This window comes from Pelodiscus sinensis, chromosome 8, assembly GCF_049634645.1.
Source record: "Pelodiscus sinensis isolate JC-2024 chromosome 8, ASM4963464v1, whole genome shotgun sequence".
NCBI classification, from domain to species: domain Eukaryota; kingdom Metazoa; phylum Chordata; order Testudines; family Trionychidae; genus Pelodiscus; species Pelodiscus sinensis.
The window spans coordinates 51,406,425-51,430,597 of NC_134718.1; the positions used below are offsets into that span (position 1 = coordinate 51,406,425).

At 41.3% G+C, this 24,173-nt stretch overlaps 1 protein-coding gene and 1 long non-coding RNA gene across 9 annotated transcripts in view; one reads left to right on the forward strand and one right to left on the reverse strand.

Moving 5' to 3' along the window:
* The window catches only part of PTPRE (protein tyrosine phosphatase receptor type E), a 266,865-nt gene that overhangs the window by 179,454 nt on the left and 63,238 nt on the right, over positions 1-24,173 (reverse strand). For 6 of the 8 annotated variants that reach the window (XM_075935266.1, XM_075935265.1, XM_075935269.1 and 3 more), the window contains one exon: positions 20,225-20,244. The exons of 1 other annotated variant lie outside the window; for it this stretch is intronic. In XM_075935266.1, coding sequence (XP_075791381.1) covers positions 20,225-20,244 — 20 coding nt within the window. Of the gene's footprint in view, positions 1-16,714; positions 17,483-20,224; positions 20,245-24,173 lie in introns of those variants that run through there. One more of the 8 variants, XM_075935268.1, reaches the window with a different exon arrangement.
* Positions 17,731-19,510, forward strand: LOC142830428 (uncharacterized). The gene is made up of 3 exons (XR_012905659.1): positions 17,731-18,190; positions 18,821-19,093; positions 19,257-19,510. It is a non-coding gene; the product is annotated as an uncharacterized LOC142830428 (long non-coding RNA).

The window sequence follows — 24,173 nt, forward strand, 5'->3', positions numbered from 1 at the left end:
AGATCTATGCATCACAGCACCTGGGATGGCTCCACCATCACCAGGCCAATAACTTATCATCTATGCTCAGCAACAGTAGCAGAATTTAATCCCCTGGCTTGCATATTTATAACCATGCTACTTGTTTATAGGCCATTGCCTAGTCCTATAAGGCCTACTATATCGAATACTTGCAAAGATTTTCCTAAGATTCTCTCCCAAACGGTGAGAGAATATGACATGACACATTTATTTGCACTGGGTGGCTTCAGCACAGGCTTCTTACCAGAGGCTTTTTTACCCCTTGTAGGCCTTCTTCCCAGAGAGTTTGCTATCTCCCTCAATGTATCAGATACAATTCCTGGATGGAATGTGCTCCTGTGGCTTCAGGAGTCATTCCAGTAGTCTTGCTCCTCCCCACACAGCTGACTGCAGTGTGCCCCTGTTAAAGACTTCCTCCCTATCATACGTGATTGACAAGCCAATACCCATACCCCTATGGCCTCTCTAGCATCTCCATCAATACAGGGTTTATACACTCTATCACAAAGCAATTTGCCTGAGCCCACAAAAAGCAAAGCTTTGGAGCAGCTTTAATTTGTAGTTTTTACTTTTACATAGTAGATACCTCGAGCTTCCATGGACCCCTACTGCATTCACTACAGGTAGAAGAGTAACTCTTCTCAAACTCTTTCTTTATACTGGCACTACCAAGTCTGATGGAATCAAAAGTAAACTCACATGGAGCTGTTTTTAAGTTGATGTGGTTTAGAATGTCACCAATAAAGAAACCAAACCCTTGAAAAAGATGGTATCAAAACTCCATCTCAGCTGCTTCCCTAAGTGAGACAGCAGCCACCAAAAGTACTAAATTTATTATAAATTACACAAATGTGCCATCATTCCTCCCATTTCTTCCCTGCTTTCAATCCCGTTGACCATGAAAGTATAACTACCAAGGAACAGACAAGAACAAATGGGAACTGGATATAGTTCACCTGCATGCACTTATATCACACCTTCCCTCAGGATACTGGGTTTGTTGCTGGTGGGACACCGAGCAGAGGAGCTGGGAAATTTAAATAGTGTTGCAGATCAATAGATTTCTCTTTAGCTTCATCAGGAGCTTTGGCATGAATCCTTTATTATAGGGAAACCTTTCCTGACCCAACTATAAATGTAAGTATGGTTTCCCTTTTCCTAAATCTTCAATTCTTTGTTCCTACACATATAACCTAGCATTTAGCCATATTCAGAGGCATTTTGTTCATGGGAGCCCTGCTTAACGAGATGCAGAAAACTCTCTAACTTACCAATCCTTGAGATTTTACACAAATTGTTTCACATTTAGGGCTGGGGACAAAAAAACAAACTGAATTAAAGACTTGTATTCATCTTGGTGTCATACATTTTCAATACACAATTTATTGTTTTAATTCATTAATAAAGGAAATTATATTGAATGGGTTTTTCTTTAAAATTTTCCATCAACATTTCCTTGAGGATATGACACATGTCTGAAGCTTGGGAGGATCTATTTAAAATTTTGCAAGATACAAAGAAACAGAAAGACCTCTACAACCCCCATATTTCATTGGAAACGCCTCCTCTTCATAATATAACTGCAAGTCATCCCACATTAACAGAACCATGCTGAGAATAAAATAGAATTAGATTTTAAATCATTAGATTTTTAATGAAGTGCCTATCATGTGCAGTTCCTTGCAGCAATATGTCAATGACATCAATTTGCCAGACAACCACAAACTATACTATTTAAATGTAGCATGCATACAAAGTATAAAGTGTAACATACAGCAAGAAAATTGGTGAAGAAAGCTACTCATTTCTGTCTGAAGCACATTTTAAAAAACAGAGGTCAAATCAATTTAGCTCAGGGTGACTGCGACTGTACATACAGGTTATTCTCAGTACTGTCAGAGTGACCAGAATACTAAACAAGCAAGATTGGGCCGTTGCATGGAAATATTTCTACTCTTGCTGAGCTAAGTTAGTACTTAATGTAATACTACCTTTAAAGCTGTGAATGACATCCAAAATTATTAAAATAATATGCTTGACAAACAAGATAACATAGATGAACATTCATTATAGCATTATGCATGCTAAAGAGAGGGGGAATACTCAAGAGAATGGGAAAAATAGGTAGTAGTTTAATAGGGGTCTAACTGTCATTTTAGTAGGAAAGCACCACAGCACAATAATGCTGAATTAATTGCAAAAATATCCTCTGTGGAGTCTGAACTAGTAATGCCTTAGGTGTACTCCAGTAAAGAAGCTGGTCTAACCATTAAAATACAGAAAAGAGAAAGAAAACTGATCATCTGGTATTGGAACATTCTCCTTCCATCTGAAATGAAAGCTGTTAGTAGTGCCTGCTGAAACAAGTTACTCTCCCAGTTGCAGGAAACTATAAACCAGCACAAATAAGAACATTATGAAAACTAAAGGGAAAGGGCAGATTGATTTCAAAATGAAGCTATATTAGATTGAAGCAAGAGTGTTGAGGTTGCTGGGCCTTTAAATTAAAATACAGAGCACCCTGTTTGTCATCCTGTTGTGTATATTTAGGATTCCAGCCACAGATCAAATTTAGAACTCACATTTCATAGTCCAATCTTCATAGAAAAATATGTTAATAAACTACTAAATCCCAAGGCAGAGCTCAAAGTTAATTTTAAATGCTTCATAGTGACAGTTAAAGTACCTATTTAAATTATTAAAACTTTTGAACTGTAAACAGTTGGGAAGATGCAGCACAACAATACTATAATGAAAACAAATATCTGCAAACCTATTTTTTTATTGTCAATGGCCAACTCTTCTCTGTCTCCATATCATAACACTCTAAAAACAACTCATGTTCACCCACTTTTATAGATCAGGAAATATGCTTTGTCACATTTACTCTCCTAGTTCCCTAGTCCCTCAACTTTTGGTAAATACTCTTGAAAGATCTCCGTAGAATAACCACCTGTGATATTTCAGAGTCAAAGTTGGAAAAGCTGCTACACCAAACTGAACTATTAGGTTTGAGTTCTAAAAGTAAAAATTTCCAAAAGGTCCTAAATCACTTAGGCATTAAGGCTCAACTTCTCACAGGATCAGTGGAAGTAGGACCACTAAACACCTTATAGGCTAGGGGTCCGCAATAAGCATTCCACAGGCTGAATGTGGTTCACCAGAGTTTGCCCTGGCAGGCCACCAACGCTTTATTTACCTGTGATTCTGAGGTATGGCCACTTGCAGCTTCCATTGGCCATAGATTACCATTCCTGGCCAATGGGAACTGCGGGAAGTGACGCAGACTAGGCCACCACTTAGCTTAGCTAGATTTCCTCTTTTCACTGCCAATGACATTTTTCCCTTCTCTGCTTCTTTTCTTGACCTCATTCTTCGCTCAAACTGACATGTAATAAATGGCAATTAAGGCCCAAATTGCAAGATGCTGAGCACCTCCAATTCAACTCCTCTAAAGGCTAGGCTCAAAACTATTGAGAGATTTGAAATTAAAGGTTCTTATCTGTAACTAGTAGTTGAAATTAATAGCAAAATGAAGAGAATAAATAAATCTTATTTTGCACCGGCGTGCCCAGTATATAGGATGACTGAAATGCCTAACACATTATTCTGTTTCTAATAGCTGAGTTTCTATTTTCCAACTCCACTTGCATTCTCAGCTCTAATGCTTGGTTTAGATTTCTGTGGAGTCTACACAGTGGAGATGCCTATTTACTGCAGCTGTCTGATATTGAAAGTAATTTTTGGGCATGAAATTCAGTCCGTAATGACAATTAAGAGTAAACTATGGCCAAAGTAGTAACTCAAGCAACTATTAAAGGGGGAGCTGGTAGTAACTAACATTTTCCATAATTCTGACCTTTTTCCTTTCTGACATCTTTACAGTGTGCTGCAGGCCTCTGAGGAATGGCAAGGGGAACGCTTTCTGGTTACAGGAATAATTCCATGAAATTACGTTCACCTTCTGATGACAAAAATCATTCCGGCTGTTAAAAATCATTATACCATCTTCTCTAACTTGCTCAGGAATATTTTGGCAGTTTGGAAAAAAAATCATAACACAAACCTTCTAAAGTGTACATTCACACTGGTCAAAGTGGCAGCGGTGACAGCAGTAGCTACCACCACTGTACTAGCAACACCTGAGAATGGCCATAAAAACTCGGGAAGTGGTGAAAAGCACTTAGCTCATACCCTCATCAGACACAGCACATGGCCCCAACAGGCCATTTGCTTCTCTGGCAGCTCCACACAAGACTGTAGTTTTCTTAGCTATTCCCCTGTGTGCAGTCCTCCCCTGACCCTAATCACACCAACACTCCTTGGGGATATCACCCTACTCCTGCCAACTAAGAAAGTAATGTAGGGCTATGGCTATACTACAGAGCATACACCAGACACTTCAGAGTCGATGGCACCCAGACCTAACTTCTCCAGCCTCTGCGAGTGGTAGTAATTATGTTGGTGGGAGAAACTGCCACAATGACAAAACACTGTCCACTGTGATCAGTGTGACTTACATTACTCAGGGCACTGGCTTAATCACAACCCTGAGCAACATAAGTTATACCAACGTAAGCTGTTGTGTGCACATAGCCTAGTTCAAGTGGAGCAGTTCTGAAGGCTCAGGATTAAAATCTGTTGATAATATATGGTAAAATGTGTTGCTTTGGGGCTACATATAGTCCACACCAGAAGAGTATAAATTTTAGTTTGCACTAGCACAGCTGTGCACTAGGGATGTGAATGGTTAACCGGTAAGCATCACTCTTACCGGTGGGGCTTACTGGTTGCAGTTAACCAGCGGGGCCTCCAGTCTGACTCAGCCCGCTCCAGCTCAGCAAGAGCATCTGGAGCACATTCCTACCCTCCTCCATTGAAGCGGTTAACTGGTCAAACATAATGTTTAACCAGTTATTTGATTGACCATAGCATTTAACCAGTTAACTGATTAAACATAACATTTAACTGATTAACTGGGAATTTACATCCCTAACATGCACTGACTGGGTGAACCAAAATGTGGTCCCAATTCAAATAGTACTTCACTAACGCACATACTACAGAACTTTTAGTAAGTGCCAGCATGATCCACACACTCCCGTTAGTACATCACACAAGTGCAGACTAAAGCACTATATAGACAAACCCATAGTTGTATGTAGTAGAATGTGCTTTTATAGTTTTCCTTTCGATATTATACAAAAAATCCTAAATTAAAATTATTTAAAATGCAAAATTAAGTATTTAAAGTTAAAAAAATACTAGATCCATAGTTTACTGATAATCTTAATTCTGTTCCCTTCCATGTATTCTTTTTGAAAGTCTTTAATGGCATTATTTCACATTACCATATATTTTTCTGACAGTACAGCAAGCTCATCCTGCAGGCAGTAAAAGATGTGTATGGGTGCAGACTGAAGGTTGCATGGGCAACTATATACAGTAAACTTCCGATAATCCGGCACCTTTAGGACCCAGGGGGTGCCGGATTATCAGATATGCCGGACTATCAGAAGGGAGGGCTATGAGGGGTCTGGAGTGGGGTGGGAGAAGATGCCACCCCAGACCCTTCATAGCCCCCGCCTTACGATATTCCGGCTCTGCCCCAGGCGTCCCTGATTCAGCTGCTGCTGGTCAGTTTCAGCAGCAGCTGAATCGGGGATGCCTGCAATAGAGCAGCTGGGATACTGCCGGGTTGGTCCCACAGCGCTGAGGGGCGGCGCTACGGCACCAATCCAGCAGCACTCCAGCTGCTCTTGGGGACACCTGGGACAGAGCAGCTGGGGTACTGCCCGGTTGGTCCTGTAGCGCTGCCCCTCAGGTTGGTCCCACAGCACTGAGGGGCGGCGCTACGGCACCAGCCCCACAGCATCCCAGCTGCTCTGCCCCAGGCATTCGGATTCAGCCTGCTGGTGAAACTGACGCTGCTGGTCAGTTTCAGCAGCGGCTGAATCCCGACGCCTGGGGCAAAGCAGCTGGGGTGCTGCCGAGTTGGTCCCGTAGCGCCGCCCCTCGGCGCTGCGGGACCAACCCGGTAGCACCCCAGCTGCTCTGCCTCAGGGGTCCCCAAGTCAGCTGCTGCTGAAACAGATCAGCGGCTGATTCCAGGAAGCCCGGGGCAGAGCAGCTCTGCCCCGGGCTTCCTGGATCAGCCGCTGATCTGTTTCAGCAGCGGCTGACTTGGGGACCCCTGGGGTAGAGCAGCTGGGGTCCTGCCAGGTTGGTCCCACAGCGCCATCCTTTGGCGCTGCGAGACCAACCCGGCAGCACTCCAGCTGCTCTGCCCCAGGCGTCCCCAAGAGCAGCTGGGGTGCTGCTGGGTTGGTCCCGCAGCCCCGAGGGGCAGCGCTACGAGACCAACCCGGCAGCACCCCAGCTGCTCTGCTCCCAGCTTCCCCGATTCAGCTGCTGGTCAGTTTCAGCAGCAGCTGAATTGGAGAAGCCTGTCCGGCTGCCCCAGCACTTCCGGGTTCCTGATGGTGCCGGACCATCAGGAGTCCCAGAGCATTGGATGCTGGACTAATGGAGTTTTACTGTATCTTATTTTTCCTAGTTTTCAAAGACTTTGTAATCTAAATAACATTTCTTTATTTTAGGATTTTATAATTGTTATCTAGTCAACTGCAGTTCACATGGAAAGCTATTCAGTTCACTTAATGGTTGCTGTCATCATGGTAAGCTGCAATGCAACAAGAAGTTTGGCAGGTAAGAATACTGATAATTTGAAGCATATTCCAGGACATGGTTCAATTTTGCCTGCTATGCTTCATTTTTTGCCAAATGTGATCTTCTAGTTAAGTCATTAGGCCAGATCCTCAGCTAGTGTAAATCAGCAATGGTTTATTGTTTTTAGGACCTTTATAATGCATGTCTAGTATCAGATTAAAAAATGTTGGCATCTTAAAACCAGATTGTAATGGCTCAAGGATGTGGATGAATATACACTAGACCTCATCTGAGTTCTCAAAAGTCCATATGTTCCCTTTCTGTGCAAAAAGTCAAAGAAAAGAGTAATCTAATGCAAACCCCACTATATCTCTTTTAGAGCATGGACTCAATGCACTTCTCCCATGATTCTTGTAAATGCCCAGTGGCAATGGGTAGGACGCAAAGCAGCTAGAAGTAGTAGAAGGCTGGGATCCATTGTGTAGCCTGCTGGCCTATGCTGCACTCTGAGTCCTGTTGAGATTGAGAAATGCAAAAGGAGTTAATGTGGCATTAACTTATTACTAAATAAACTTGAAGCATCATTTACTTTATACAATCACTTGAATGGTTTAGAGCAATTTCTCCTCGCTCTCCTCTGCCCATGACCCTTTTTTCTGTCTTACCTATTGCCTGCACTGATGTTTTACAGAAAGGAGTTAGATATCTGTGCTGGGGAGCTCTATGCACAGCTGCTTTTTGTCTCTACATAGCCGCAATGAAGCCTTTTACTGTACTATGGCATGAGGGGGAAAAATCTCCATTCTTCTAACTTGTAAACTAAACTATCTGAAACCATTTTCCAAAGGAAAAAAAGGCTAATGCTTTAAACCATTGTGGAAAAGCTTTTAAAAATATATCTCCAACAAAAGCAAACAAAAAAAATGCAGCACAGTAAACTTTGGACTAGATGAGAACAGATGAATGCCAAGTGGTTTAGCTGTATTTATGTATTTTTAAACAAAAGCAGGAAATTGAAGCACAAAAACTGTTGTGTAAGAACAGTAACATCTCTGTCTCTTAAGCGGTAGGGAACCAGGTTTATGGCTCTCTTGATAGGTTAATATTTATGAACAACCTGCTGTGTCACAGAAAAGAGAACAACTGAAAATAAGCTATGAGAAACATTAGAATATAGAAAGCACAGTATCCTCCTATGGAACCAGCAGTGGAGTGGGCAGAAAGGAGACTAAGGTTTGCTTTTACTCTTAGAAGAATAAAGGAATCTCCCTCAAACAGCTTCTCAACTTTTTTTTTTTGAGGGGGCGGGGCACAGATGAACTCTGTGTGTATTAAATAGTCAACTAATTTATTATTTTAATTTGGAGAAAATTAGAAGTTTGTTAGAATCTGTCCAAGAACGGTTAGCACTAGGACCACCAACTTCGGTATACAGCTTCCGCTTACTATAACTTAAAGCAAGGTAAGGGTTTAGTTGTACCAGGAAAACTGGATGTGCTTGGAATGGGACTTCTTCTTATAAAACCATATAGAAAAGAGACAGAATCACCAGGCAAGTCAAAGGGACTGAATGGGGGCACCCTTCATTTGGGGGCACCCTTCATTTGGGGCTACATCAGCCCTCAGCCGCCCTCTAGGCATCCATTAGGCAAGGCAGGGATAGGCTGAAGCTCCCACCCCCGTATTCATATGGGAACAAAGGGAAAGCACACAGTTTGCTGCATTTCTCATTCTGGCTGGAGAACGCCAGGGGGCAGATGAACCCGTACTTGCCTCAACTGGTAGAAAGTCACCTCTCCCAATGTCTCTCTTCAGTCGGTAGTAGAAAAATTTCAATTTCCTATTTTAGACCTGGTCTATACTAGGGAATTATTTTGAAATAACTTCCCTTATTCCAAAATAACAAGCAAAGCATCTGATTATCAAGCCCATTATTTCATAATAAGGGGCTGGTTATTTTTAAATAATTCCTGTTTTCCATGAGGAATAACTCTTATTTTGAAGTAGCTACTTCAAAATAGAGGAAATGTGGATTCTCAACTGCTGCTATTTCGAAATAACTATTCCCCAGATTCATTCAAAGTAATTCTTCTCCACTGCTTCCTGGGGCTCTAAGTCGAGATAGCACATCCACATTAAGGGAGCCTGCCTTGGACTAATTTAGAGGCTTCCCAGTAGTGGGGATATACTATTTTGATTTTGTTATTTCAGGAGTTAAGTCAAATTTAGTTATTTTGAAATAATTTCATAGTACTGTCATGCCCTTAGTGATAGATATTGTATATAACTATCTAAGTATTAAAGTCTTAATATCCTAAGTCATTTTTTAAGTAGAAATAGATTTAGATTCTTCTGGTCCTGATATTGTTTTTGTTTCTGAAGTAGATATTGTAATATAGTATAGTGAAGAAATGTAATTATTTGCTCTTTTTAAATTCTGATGGTCTACCCTTGTTATGTGTGAGAATGAGGAATATGTGGAAGACAAGTGTGAAGGCCATCACTGGATCAAGAGAGACCAAACCACCAACCAGAAGGTGCTAAAGATTACCACATATCAAAGAGGGCAGACTGACAGCCAAGGACCCTGAGGGGAGAGGCGAACATTTATCAATTGGGACAAGATATTCATGATCGAAACCAGCTGAGCATGGCAAAATGAAAAGACAAAGAACAAGAAGGACAACTGTTGATAAACATCCATCAGAAAAACGGCACGATGGTACAAAATTCACTGATCCCAATGGAGAACCACCATATAAAAGGACTTCTTTCCCTTAAGGGCTGGGTTCGTCCTGCCAGTACCAGACTGGAACCTTGGACTAGAATGAAGTGATCCTGGTTCCTCCCTTGCATAATGTGAGGAACACACTTGTAATTATACCATCGGGGGGGGGGGGGGAAGAGTGAGTGTGTTGCCACTGTATTCTTAATAAATGTGGCATATTGCCTTTTCCCCCTGAAAAGATCCCATATGCTTCTTATAAGCATAACAAGTCCATTTTTATTCATCTACAGAAAAGTTAAGAAAATAAGCTCTCGGAGTTACTGTGCACGTTTCCTGTGAGGATGAGGCCTGACAGGTCAGACAAAGGTATTACTTGGTGAAAAGTGCCCGCCCACAGGTAATAGGGTGTTTTTGTCTTTCATCTTTTTTCTGTGCAAGTTCATTCGAGAGCATTTTCTGGTTTCATTCAAACAATTATTGGGGTTAGTGTATTGGATAAAATACACCACATCTTGCGATAGTTGTGTGCAAGAACAACAGATAATAAATGTGTGCTGTGGGAGGTGTTGGTTATTGTAGCTGTGGATATATGTCTGCAAGTTTTGCATCTGTTGTTCACTACGTTATACTTAGTGACTATCTTCCTAAAAGGAAATCAGAAAAAGTGTATCTGAATAATAGAGCTGGAAGAATAGAAACATGCTTCTGGGGAGAATCTTGGCCAGAAGCAGGTGTAAGCTGTTGTAAAACTCTTGCCTAGAGGAAATTATTCACCAGTAGACTTTTCCACAAAAGTTCAAGTTTGTAAAGGTTCTAAAAATTAATTAATTTCCTTCTCTGAACTCTGTCAAAAGCTTCCTTTACGGCAGGGGAGAGGAGATTGGAAAATTAGTTCCTATCAGTGGTCCCTCTAATACATTTTGGTGCATTTGTTATCCTGTTTTATTTCTCCCTTCACACCTGTACCAATGAGTAACAAAGGGGCCTAAGTTGTAACAGCAACTCTGACATTTTCAGTATTTTACAAAGCATTGCATCTGCATCAGTAATTAGGAAAAGAAAATAATCAATATCAAGAACTTCATTTTTATTTTTTCACAACTACAATTTTATAAAAATATTTAATTGAAATGTTTAAAAAGAATTGTTGCTGTAAGGGAAGAATTTTACTAGGTTTCATCTATCTGGTAAGTTTATTTACTGTTCAATCCTGTGAAGAGCAGAGTACCATCCAATACCATTAAACTCAGTGGGAAAAGAAGGTGCTTAGCACTTCAAAGCGCCTTCTAGAACTGATTTCCTGTTTTCTCAAGGGGTAACACATTCAAAATACTGTTCAGATTTTCAGTTTGCTCTGCCTCAATGTGAATTATGGCACCAACATACAAAGGATGCTGCAAGAGGTATTTCTGCCAGAGCCATCTGTTTCTACCTACTGAGAAATACAGATGAGAAAAACCTGTTTGTGGACCACAAAGTTCCCCAATTACAATGCAAAAATACACACTTCAGTGAATTTGAGACTAGCTTCTCAATCAGATACTCAGTTACATTACGTTTTGCTCACTTGTCACTTCATACTATAGATGAAATTCATCCAGTGTAGAGGGCAGCTGAAAGGCTCCTGATTAGCACTAGAGTTTCACTGTATGAGTATGTTACTTCTGGGGGAATTCTGTGCCATTGTCCAATGCAGAATTTCGCAGAAATTAACGTTTTTGAACAGAATTTCCATTCCACCACAGAAATGGGCTATAATGCTGCTGGCCACCACTAGCGTGTTGAATCTGGCATAACCCGCTTGCACACAGACAACACTTCTGGAGGAAGGAGGAAGGAGCTACAGCAGAGGTAGGAAATTTGGTGGGGGCCACTCCAAAAATTTGGTAAGTGGTCAAGGGCTGCACTCTTCCATGATATTAATGGAGGAGCTGAGGGTCCTGGGATGGAGGTTGGGTGCAAAAGGGAGCTGGGGTAGCGGGATGGATATAGGATGGGATGTAGGTCTGATGGGATATGGGTGCAGGAAAGTATTCTGACCTGGAGGAGTCTGTAAAACGAGGGGCAGGGTATGGGCAGGGGTTGTAACATAGGGTGGGGGCGCAGAGGTTTGGGTTGTCTTTTGGGGGAGGGGTTTGGGATGTAGAGTCTGGGAGGGAGTATAGGTGCAGAGGATTTGGGTTACATGGGGCAAGAGGGCAGGAGTAGGGGCAGAGAGTTGGGTATCTGGCCCATTGCCTAGGTTTTGGTGGGATGGAGCAGAGAAACAAGAACTGGGCTGTCGTAGGAGTGGCTTTAATTCTCTACTCCTGGGGGACTTTTTGTGTGTCTGTATTGTTTCAGACATACTTGTTACCAGGTATTTTGAAATAAATTACCAAAATAATTAAAAATGGTGGGATTATGTAGAGTTATTTTGACAAAATGTGCAGAATTTTTACTATTTTGTCACAGAATTTCTAATTATTTGGCACAGAATACCACAGAGTAGAATAGGATATGGGGGAGGGGACTATGGACAGACCTGATGTAGGGTGGGGGGATTAGCGCTAAGAGAAATGTAGAGAACTGGATCCATGACCACATTATTTCAGTACCCAGGATTCCCACATACAGCATCTGGAAGAGCTGAAGCTACTTTTCCAATCCATAAATGCTGTGTGGGTGTATTTCATGCCCACGTGCCGGTTTGAGAAGTCAAGGGATCACATGTCAGGGCAGTGAGTTCTATCTTCACTAGTTTGTAATGTAGCTCACCATGAAAAATTGAATTTTACTGGTTATCTACAATGAGGGGTCAATTTCAATCTAGCAAAAAAAAAAATCCCTGGAAAAGGGAATATTCATGTTTTTTCTTTAATAGAAAGATTTAGCATGCATCACTACAGATTTTCACAGATCAGAATGATAACATCTTCCATTCACTTAGACTGACAGAACTAATGAGTCAGGAAGTATGAAGAGCTAATTAAACAGTAATTTAAAAAATGCAAAAGCTTCCGTTGAGCAGAGCTCCCCTAAGTCTGTAATGTAGAGGACCATACGTGCTTCCTTTTAGATTTTTTTCAGGTTTAGCAAAGCACTATAACTTACGTGAGATGATATTTTTAACTCCACTGCATGGGAAACTAAGCAGTGGTCAAACATGCTATATTTGTGTTATCTTTTCTGATTAAACAGTTTAGCAACAGCATCACAGAGCATCTTCAGTATGAAAATGATATAATTTACAAACTTGTGGAGAGTAAAATTGTATAAAAAAGATTTTAACAATTCATTTTATATTTCAAGCAACAGGTGAAAGCAAGGCTTTGAACAATAGAGCAGCAGCAATGCTCTAATACGGAGAATAATAATCAAAGCAATAAATATTTAATACACCTTTTCAGGCTTCTATTTTCTTGTAGCAGAAAACAACCCTATCTGTTTTCTGTGAAATCTTAGATCAATTCATATGTTTATTAATAAGCAGGACTGGTTTCATTAACTACAAAGGAACTCATCATAGGTTTAAATTTTGCATGGGTTAGACTTTGCAGTATAGGGCCTTCGAGAACACCTGTCTTGGATTTAGGTAACAGTTCCTCCAAATTCTGACATTTCCCACCATTCCCTTCTCAATAAAATAACTCATTTTTAAAAAATGCTGCATAATTTGTAATTTTTCAATCAATCTCCATTATTATTGTCTCTTGAATTACTCCAGGACTAAAGAAATAACTGATCACTTATTAAATCATAGTAATTTACTAAAACTATGCTTTGAGGCATTTTGAAAAGGTTAAGAAATAAATTAGTTCTATTTTAGAGACAAATTTTATATAAAATTAAAAAGACAGACTTTAAGAGTATGGGTGGAGGGAGGAGTCTGAATGCACAGCTTTAATTTTTGAAAAATACTACCATGCACAGTAATGTCGAATTCCCCCAGGAGTAACATATGTGTATAGTATGAATATGCTGAAACAAGAAGAAAGTTTTTGGTTTTCATCTAGTAAATTGTGCTTCTCCACTGAATACGTAGCACCACTTTTCAGAGGTCCTGAGAATCTGTTGCTCCAACAGACTTCAAGAACACCTGGCACAGCAACATACAGATTAAAAAAAAAAACCAATGACATCAATAAGAGTTATGCATGCTTAGCACCTCTGAAAAACAAATCAGATCCAGTGTGTTTATGAAGGACAGATTTTTTTAAATTCTCTAAACCAGGTGAGTTTTCTTTATGAGTGAATTGCTTTTGTGGTTTCTGTCTAAAAGCCTCTCTCTCTTTTTTTTTCTTTTTTATCCTGTCAGACAGTACCTACCTGTCAAACTATGGTCTGTATATTTTATATTTATTTTATATGGTTTCAGTCATTTATCAATGTTTAAGTGAGAGTTATATAGGTACTTATAAGGTCCTCATCACTATAGTTTCTTAGCAAATCAAGTGTTAAAGTAGTAATAAAAAATAGCTTACTCTCCCTCCACCTGTGCCTATGTGTACATTATTTAGACACATGCCCAGCCCAGACACAACTGTCCATTATATTCATTTTACTACTGTTCACTAACTTTGCTTTATTTAACTATAAGGTACTCTTTTCTTCACAGTACAGTGATTTCTCAGGCTTTTCACAGTTATCACTAGTCCATTCTAGACAAATGCAATAGCTTCATAACAATATAAATCTTTGTTTCTCAAGACACTGGAAGAAATTAAAATGTCAAAATCACATTAATTCAACATTATGGTTTTAACAAACCCACAAAAGCAAAACAAGTCAATTAAGGAACCAAAGTAAGGGCTATCTAGTGCCAGGTGCCAAACTACATTAATAGCCTGGCAAAGACACAGAGCTAAAATCATATAGTTTATGGTTATATAATACATACAATTTTTCAATGTTTTTATATATATTTATATATATAAAATCACACACACACACACACACACACACACACACACACACACACACAGTATTTAAAGGCAATTTCCACATGGAACAATGCAAGCAACTCTTATGGTGAAATTTCAGCAAACTTCATAGCCCATGAACATTTGCACAGATCTGTTTCTCAAAATCCTCCCAAACTCCAATACAGAGGAATTTTGCATGACTTGTTTCTCAGAACCCAACATGCATAGGCCTTGCTCAGAAACAATTTTAGTATATTTTTTAGAGTACATCTGTCTGTGTGTCCATTTGTTCAAGAACTCTTCCTAAACGGTAAGACCCAAGGCCACCAAATTTGTTATGTAGCTTTCTCTTCTCCTAACTTAAAGTAAGGTCAGGGTTTGGTTGTGCCAGAACAACCAGAAGCCCCAGGAAAAGGACTGTTTTCCATAACATGCAAAGGGGGGGGTGCTGTTTGGAGGGACATATGAGAACGTCCACTAGGACAAGCCGCACCACCAAGGGAGTGGCCAATAGGCTAGGGCTCTAACTTCTTGCTTGTCAGTACACTGAATAAATAGCCTGCCTGCCCCAAACTCTTTCCCCCCCCCCCCCCCCCGCTTCCAGCCCTTGGCTGCATCACTTGGGGGCAGAGGGGAGGGTGGGGAGGAAGAAAAAAGGCTCCTGGTGGCCAGGGGAAGGGATCTGGGGAAAAGGCCAATGCCAGATGGAACTCCCACTCTGGGCCTCTCTCTCACAACCATCCCCCATCCCTCACTCTTGCACCCTCTACCATGAGTCTCCTGCACTCCCTCCCCACACATCCCCAAAGCCCTGCCCTGAGTCCAAACCCCAACACTGCCAGCCCTCTGCCCTGAAGGACCCCGACAACATCAGGTAAGTCTGCTAGTTCACTAATAAATAAAAAAGTACCAACAGCCTTTTGTGCTTGAGGTCAAACATGACTTTTTATTTAGTGGGAGACTGCAGAGATTTTCTTTAATGTTTTTTACAAGTATTCCTGAAAATCTTTCCCATATAGTTCATGCAGCAGCAGTCACTGATCTGTCAATTGTGATCCATTGGTAGATCCTGAAGATGCTCACAGTCTTCACTACCTGCCCCAACCTCATGCTGCTACTCAAGTGGCAGCAGGAGCGCACTGGAGGGGAGGGAGAGTGGGACAGAGATCAAAGCACACTGTTCCTGCTTGCAAGCACAACCCCCACAGTTCTCATGGGCTGAGAACAAGGAGTTGCAGCCAAGGGGAGCTGAGGGAGCTGTGCTACTTCATGGAGCCACAGGGTACCAGGGGCCAAAGGGTCACATTGGGCTCTTCTGGAAATGGTGTAGGCCTGAGGCAGGAAGGACTGCCTTAGCCGCTCTGCACCACCAACCAGGAGCTACCTATGGTACGTGCTGCCCAACAAGAGGCCACAGACCAATCCTGAGGTCCTTACTGAAGCCAGCATCCCATACCCCTCCTATATCCTGAACTTCTTCCTAAAGCCCAAGCCAAAGCTCTGAGCCCTCACCCAGAGCGAGCACTGGCCCCAGGATCTGCCTGGAGCTGCCTTCTATGCTACAAACCCCTTGCTCCAGCCCAGAGCTGTCCCCCTCCCAAAAACCAACACTGTGTTCCAGCCTCCAAAAGTGAGTGAGGGTGGGAAAGAGTGAGCAACAGGGAGGGGGAGATGGAGTGAATGGGACAGAGCTTTGAGAAAGGGGCAGGCTCTCAGGGAAGGGTAGATTCTGGGCTGCCCTTAAATTTAAAAAGTGATCTTGAGTGTAAAAAGGTTGGAACTCACTGATGTACAGAATAATTTAGTACCAACCGATACAGAATAAACATGTCAAAGACCCGTAGACAATTTCTTCATAATGTTGAAATGCTAACATGTATGACAGCTTGAAAATTTAATCATTTTAAATATTTAACAATTCTTATTTTTAAGAAAACATTTTCTCTATTTTTGTTCAAGTGAAAATACAAGTTGTTTCATGTTAGAACACCACAAGGTAAGTTTTAAGAAGAATAATTATCTTTTAAGAGTTAAGTATTATCATTATGATCATCCTCAAGAACCACCACCAAGAAGTACATTATGATGCTGACTTATAATGCTAAAGTAAAAATAGTCTCACTCTGTTAGTAGATGTACTGTTCCCTGTCAAGGAGGTACTTGAAGCACACAACTGCAAGTGTCGTCCTTATCAGGCTATCAAATTCTGTCGAACTCAGAGTCTACAACTGGCACTGGTAAGGAAATGCAGTGTAACAAAGTTGCCTAGCACGAGATTAAGACACAACATGCAAGTGTGGTAGCAAAAGAGAGATTTGGGGATAGAGTATACATGTACTTGAGAGGGTGACTATTTATTTCTAGCCACCTTCCTGTCCCCAAAGAAGATTACCTGGTTAGGTAAATAAGACAAAAACTGGACTGCCAACTTGATTTCAGTCTACTTCTATTTCTTCTATTTTTCATTTGTCCATTTCGATTTATTTCATCATCATTTCAATTTTTGCTCCTCTTGTTCCATAGCTGTAGTACCATAACAACAAATATTATCTAGATATATCAATAACATGTGTCAGATCAGTGAAGTGGCTTACGTCAGAACCAATACCTTACATTTTCTTTATTTTTCATCCCAGTTCTTTTAATTATGAAATAAGATCCAAACATTACTGTATGTCCGCTTATCTGTTTCTCCCATGGTCTCCTAGTTAATGAACAACAGGATAATTTATTATGCCATTTCCCTTTTCATCTCCATGGTAAGGGTTGAAAAGACAAACACTGGTGAGAATTTTGTTTGGGGTGAAAAAAGAATAGAAAGCACAGATTTAAATTAAATCAAAGCAATTTAAATCCCATTTAAATAATTTAAATCAGCAAGCAGGAAATGTTAATTTAAATCACCAATTATTAATTTAAATAATCAATAATTGTGTTTTGTGTTTATGCTTTTCCTAAAGAAAAGTTATTTTCTTAAATAAAGGTTGATTCTCACCACCAGCTGGCAACCATCAAAACAATGATTTGCAACTAAAGATAGCCTTTACACAAAATTTGGTGCTTCTTTTTTGCCAATCAAAAGTATAGACACTACATGAATATACATTTATTGAAGGAATTACATGGCTTAATTTGCATTTTTTCAGATTATTTTTACATTTGTATTATGTTAGAAACAAATGATGCAGTTCACATTTAGATAGTTAATATTTACTTGCAATTTGGGTCAAGTTCTATTTAGATGGAAATTCAAATGCAATTTAATACACAAAAACAGACCCTTAAGGTTTATTTTATATTCATCATTACATTAAAATTAACTCAAATGTGCTGGATTCGTAAGAAAAAAAGTTTATCAAAACACGTTTTGCATTTAAAACTAATTGATTTATTAAACATAGTATTCACTGTAGTTAGATAATTGAACTGATTGTTTCTGATCAACATGTCCAAAGATGTTAAAACTGGTAGTAGAGCTCATCCTCTCTCACCTAGTTTTTGCTCATAGTTGGGAAGAGGTAAACAAGCTTTCCTGCTTTTTCAACTACCAATTGGTTTCTCAACCTTGAATGAACAGATCATTGATCAAAACTACTTGAATAAACTGAAATAAAATGTTCTCTCTGCATCTGCAGAAGGACTTCTGCTGTTAAAAGTTGGCTTAGCATGTCAAAAAACTCTGTTTCCAGGTGTTTAGCCAATGACATCCACCAGTTCAGTGGTATGACTTCTTTAAAAGCTGGCAGTTAACATGTACTATTTCATATTATGGTTTGAATCTATCTATCTATATATTTAGAAAATGAGTGTATCTGCCTGTGAGAGTCCATCTGTGAATCTGTTTGTTCAAGAACTCCTCCTATAAACGGTAAGAGCTAGGGCCACCAAATTTGGTATGCAGCTTCCTCTTATCCTAACTTAAAGAAAGGCCAGGGTTTGGTTATTTCAGGAAAATGGGAAATGCCTGGAATGGGACTGTTTTCCATAAACAGAAAAGGAAGGGGTTAGGAGCAGGGACAGTCATGCTGTACAATGACCACTGGAGCCAGCAAACATGGGGAACAGTTACACTGCAGTGACCACAGGGGGGCAGCTGCAACAGGAAGAGAGTGACCACCAGTGTTCCCTCTAAGCTGCGTAACAAAACAGCTCTGTAGCTGCTTAATGAGCCCCACTCAGCCAGGGGCTCAAGACTGGTGCACTCAGGTGCCTGACTGGGCAAAGGGCACTTTTCCCTCAACAACAGCAGCAGCTCCCTGCTGAGGACAGAGCAGCACATCTCTCCCAGCCGGTAGAGACACGTTCCCTCTCAGCTTAGAGGGGCAGCTTAGAGCAAACACTGATGACCACTGGTGCCAGCGAGTCTGGGGAACAGTTAGAGTTGCCAGATGGTTTCAACAAAAATACCGGACATACTTGACATTGCATCACAATCTATATGACATCTTATTTAGAAAATATCAGACATTCATATTTTCTTAATTTGTTTCCTGAACAGAAAGCTCAAATACTGGATTGTCCGGTTCAAAACTGGACACCTGGCAACTCTAGGAACAGTTATACTGCAGAGTGATCACAGGAGGGCAGCCACATCAGAAAAGGAGTGACCAGCTGGGGCCAGAGCACTCCATGTTGCCAGCCACAGGCCACATCACTGCCCTTGCTGCTGTAGGTGGTCGCAGTGAGCCCCCCAAACCTCCCAGCCCTGACTCCTGCACCCTGACTCCTGCACCTCTGCCCTGAGCCCTCACAAGGACCTGAGTATCGCCAGGTAAATCCTCTAGTTTAATATAATTTATTGTAAGTTCAGCCATAACGTGGTTGTCAATTTTAAAAGTTGTTAAAAATACACCTGTATTTAATTTAAATAAAAGCATCCTACTTAAATATGAACTTATTTTAAATAATCTATTTTTGTCTACCCTTGTTCACAGTTACTTCCACCTCACCTAATCAATGGGGAGAAGAGAACAAACATTTGCAACATCCCCTCAAACAATAAGAAAACAATAGGTTGGAAAAAATGTGTCCATCATGTTCAGTCCACTTGTTGAAAGAACCCCCACAAAATATGAAAAAGCAGATGTAGAAGTATGATGAGGGAGAATCCAGTCTTCTGGTTTATGGAAGTACTACGACATAGCCAACAAGGGGACTGTGCAATCTCTCCCCCTCAGTTTTACACACACACACACACACACACACACACACACACAATTTTGCACTTCCAAATGTCTTTCAGAGACTAGGTCAAGTATGAACTGAAAATCTGTGTAAGCTTGAAAGCTTCTCTCTCTCTCCACAGAAGTTGATCCAATAATAGATATTAACATATCCATTTTGTCGATCAAAAAACAAGTCAGTCATGATTAAAGGTCTCCTTTCCCCTAAGAATGGGACATTTTTGCATAACACTATTATCAACTGATATCCCCCCCAACAGGAATGCAATTACAATGAAAGCAGCACTGTTTTGCTGATACTAAGTTTAGAATAGTTCATTTTCAGCAATTTTCACAACGGATCAATTTTTAAGAAGCAATTACCATCAATGCAATTATCTGATAAAGTGCTCCCTACAGCTTTCAGATGTGTGTCACTGAGATAAAGTAATTCCTTCTTTAATGTGAGTACAAGCTAAAGCTGAACATAGTGAAGGTATGTTCTGAACAATGCACTTAGTGAATATTCAGTAGTGAAGCAATAGTGAGCACTAACGTAAATTATCAAACAACATAACCCACATAGGAAAGTATCAAATTAAATATAAACAGTGGCAATAGAGCCCGAAAACACTGATTTCATTCACACATTCAGTAACTTTCAATGTCAGCAGCATTGTTATACATGGTGGACTTACTCAGGTGTTACAATAGTAATTAAAGAAAAATAAAATACACACCTGAACAAAGAAGCACCAGGCTGCAAGAAAAGAAAAAAAAAGGAAAGGTTAAAAAGTTGTCATTCATTCTTCATTTTGAAAACATTATTATTTCAAAACAGAGAGCTAGAAAGTTGTCCGACACAAGGCAACTATCTCAAATGTAAAAACTTTATGGCCCAAAACAACAGCTTATTCGTAATATAGTAATGCCAAGAAGCCACAATCAGAAATAGGGCCCCATTTTGCACAACACTAAGCAAACCTAACAAAATACAGTCTCTGACCCACTGAAATAATAATATTAATTAAGACGGGTGGGAAATAATTTTTGAAGTGGCCCAGGGCCACCCTGGAAGGGGCGGGGCTAAAATGGAAGGGGGCAGGGCCAGGATGCTTCCAGGCTTCCCCACTCACAGACCATGATTAGTCTGGGGTGGAGAAGCCACTTTGCCCCCTCTTTCCACTAAGCACCTATGCCCCTGATAGGGTGGGAAGAGGTTTCGTACACTCTCCCATTCCCAGGTCAATCAGAGCTTGGGGGCGGGGAAGCGCACAAAGTTTTCTCCGCCCTGCTAGGAGCATTCAGCACTTTGAAGTGTCGTGTGCTCCTCGCAGGGTGGGGGCAGGGCGGAGGAAGCTTCCCACACTCCCCTCACCCTCAGGCCAATCAGAGCTTGGGGGCGCAGAAGTGTGAAGTCTCCTCCCACCCTGCGGGGAGCACGCTGCACTTCAAAGTGCTATGTGCTCCTGGTAGAGTGGAGGAAACTTCATGCGCTTCCCCTACCTCCAGGCCCTATTTGGCCTGGGGGTAGGGAAGTGGCAGGGCCTCCACGGACCAGATCAACCCGCTTGGCAAGCCAGATCCAGCCCGCAGAGGCCCTTTTGCCCACCCCTGAATTAAGATAAGACATAACAAGTGGGTGTAGCAAACAGAGGGAATTGTGGGATACAAATTGAACATAGCTGGCTAGCAGTGTGTAAAAAGAACTGCGATGGATAGGAGGAGTGCTGGACAGCATTCAGTGACTAACGCAATGGTCCGCAACCTTTTTAAGTGCAAGTTCACTTTCCCAATTAGAGTCAATCCAGGATCTACCTCAAACCCAAATACCTGTGTCCCACCTCCTTCCGTATCCCTTCTCCAAGGCCTCACCCTGCTCATTCTGTGGAGATAGGTACAGAGGTGTTGAGAAGGGAACAGTCTGGCATCAGTTTCCCCCCGCCTTCTGCTTCCCCTACCCTGAACAGCAAACAGAAGCCGCTGGGGGGGCAGCTCTAAGGCAGCGGCCAGGAGTGGCGCAGCAATGTGGGGAAGGGCACCTAAAGTGCTCTGGTTCCAAGCCAAACCAGTCAGGATCACCTGTCACAGCTGATCTACTGGTTCGTGACCACTAGACTAAAGGATTCAACTCAGGTAGCTAGGGGATGTCGGCAGGGATCTAGAAGAGCCAATGGGAAAAAAGGTTTTGAAATCTGAATAGGAAGCTATATCTGACTGCTGTTTTCCTTTGTGTGAGTTTTAAACCAGGAGTTGGGGGAACAAAATGCATTGAACCAAGCAGAACTACCACACCTACAAGTAATATAGGGCATGAAAATAGACTAGACCTTGAAGCACGGATTGTAAGTAGACAGAAAAATGTCTATTTAGTTGAGATCAGGTTATTTTCTTCGTTTTGTTGTTTAGTTAAACTTCTCTATACTAAGCCCATGTGCCTTCCCCTGTCCCACATACACTGTATTTTTAAAGCTAGATCCCAGAGATACAACTTCTCTGTGTTTTAATTTGCTCTTTTCTCAGTTGCTCTGTAACACCTAGCAACCAAGTATATCTTTTTGTTTTGTTAATAAAACCTCCTTTTTTAAAGGTTTTGATTTAATTCTTGTGTCCTGAAAGGTAACAGGAGGCCTGTGTATGCATGCCTAAGACTGAGAGGTCAGCTATCAGAGAATGCAGTTTGTCTTCTCTCTTTTTTTCCTCCAAGCTTTCTTATGGCAAAAGAGGTTGAGGGTACCCCTCTGGAAAAAGTCAAAGTGGTTTCTTCCTGGGTTCAAGAAGAAAGGGTGGTTTTTTTTTACTTGGTGGCAGCCTATCTCCCAAGGCCAGTGAATCTATGACCCCGGGGAGCTTTTAAGCAGAAGCCTATAGAAGCAAGGTGTGTTTAAGGTCTCTTGCAGGACCCCACCTTCTGCACTTGGAGTGCCAGAGTGGAGGGGAAGCCTTCACAGGAGCAGAATCAATTATTTTTATATATAAAAAAGGAAGGAGATGAAAGGATATCAGTAATACAGCCTACTTCATGCAAAATGTCTATACTAAAAACATCTTTAGTGGCTACAGAGCCAATATCTGTCCTATGCATCCCCAGAGAAGATAAGTGCATGCTGTCTGGATATGGAAAGTAAGCTTCCAAATCCATGCCTGTGAATTATTTAGATTTATACATTACATATTTATACAGAGCAGGAATAAGATTTTGCCTGCAAATGTTTGTGAATTTCACATACTACAATTCAGGACTAACTGGTTGCAGTCTGATCTCTCTGTATGCCAAGTAGTTGAAGTGATGAAGATGCCAAAAATGTCCATCTAGTAAAGGATTTCATCTCCTCTGACTGGCCCTTTCTTCTTAGAAAGGAATGCTGAAAGGAGCAATTCATACAGTACCTGCTCAAAGTGTCTCAAACATACCTAGGGACCTCCTTTTTCATGTAATAATACACAATCTAAAAATTCTTCCCTGTTTTCAATTGAGTACAGCTGGCACTGACCCCTAAATTTGCCAAATTCTAGTTCACATTCAGCAAACCAAGGTTAGAAAATAGAGCATGAAAAGAGGGACAGAAGGCAGAACAAAGAGGGAGAGGAATGCAGGAGAAATTTCTGGCAGTTTATCACAGTGACTCTTTATTCCAAGAGATCCAAAAGCAATTTATCCACTCCTGGTGGGTGAACCAGAAAGTGCATAAGTAGCCTGCATAATACAGCTTTATACAATCAATTACTTCAGTTGATTGTGTTGCACATCAAAAAGAAATAGAAATAACAAAATTATATAATAATTCTGCATTATAAAGATTAAAAGACCATACATTCATCCAGTAGGTCACTGTATTCAATAAATGTAATTATTTTTCCTTTACACTCTGCACAGTATCTTCCTGGTCTGTGCATTTCCTCTCCTTTCCTATTATGCTCTTAATTTCTGCTACCACACTAAACCCTTCAGCCGTGGTTCTCCAATTTGTGAGCGTGTGAGCTACCAACAAACAACTAGAGACAAATTTTGCACCCATAACTATATGCACTATCAATGTATATTTTTCAGATGAAATGTTTTTTGCATTAAAAATGGTTTTTATTCAAAATCAAAACATTTTTCATTATAGAGTTATGACTTCACCAAAAAATATGTAACCCCCAAGGAGATTACTTGGATTCCTGGGGCTTTGTCTGCTGGCAGCTCAGGGAGAGGCACTCTGAGTTTGCCTTGGCTCCCCCTCCCTACCAGGGCCAGAGTCAGCCCGGCAACCCATGGGGAGTGAGATGCCCCTCCCAGGGGGAAGGAGAGACCATTGTTGAGGGGAGTCTGGAGCCAGCCAGGGCAAGGGGAGGATTGGCTGTGTGGGAGCTAGTAAGCCCCAGGCCTGCATGCAAGGTTCCCCCTGAGAACTAGCCTCTAGGGACCTGAAGGCAGGATCCCTCAGCTGGGTTTATGTCTCCCCTGTTGATTCCCAGTTGTGGAGTTTGCTGGGAGGCTTCCCCAGCCAGGCTGAGTAGGCTCTCCAGCTCCCTGGGTGAGAGAGTCAAGGCATGGTCAGCTCGGCTCTAGCAGCAAGTTCAGGGCTGCTGCCTGCTGTGTGGGTCTGAATGCTGGGCTGGGAGGCTATAGTTTGAATTTTGGTGCAGTTGTGTGGTCTGCATCTTGAGCCCTGCACCCCTTCGCGGTGAGGGGAAATTCTGGGA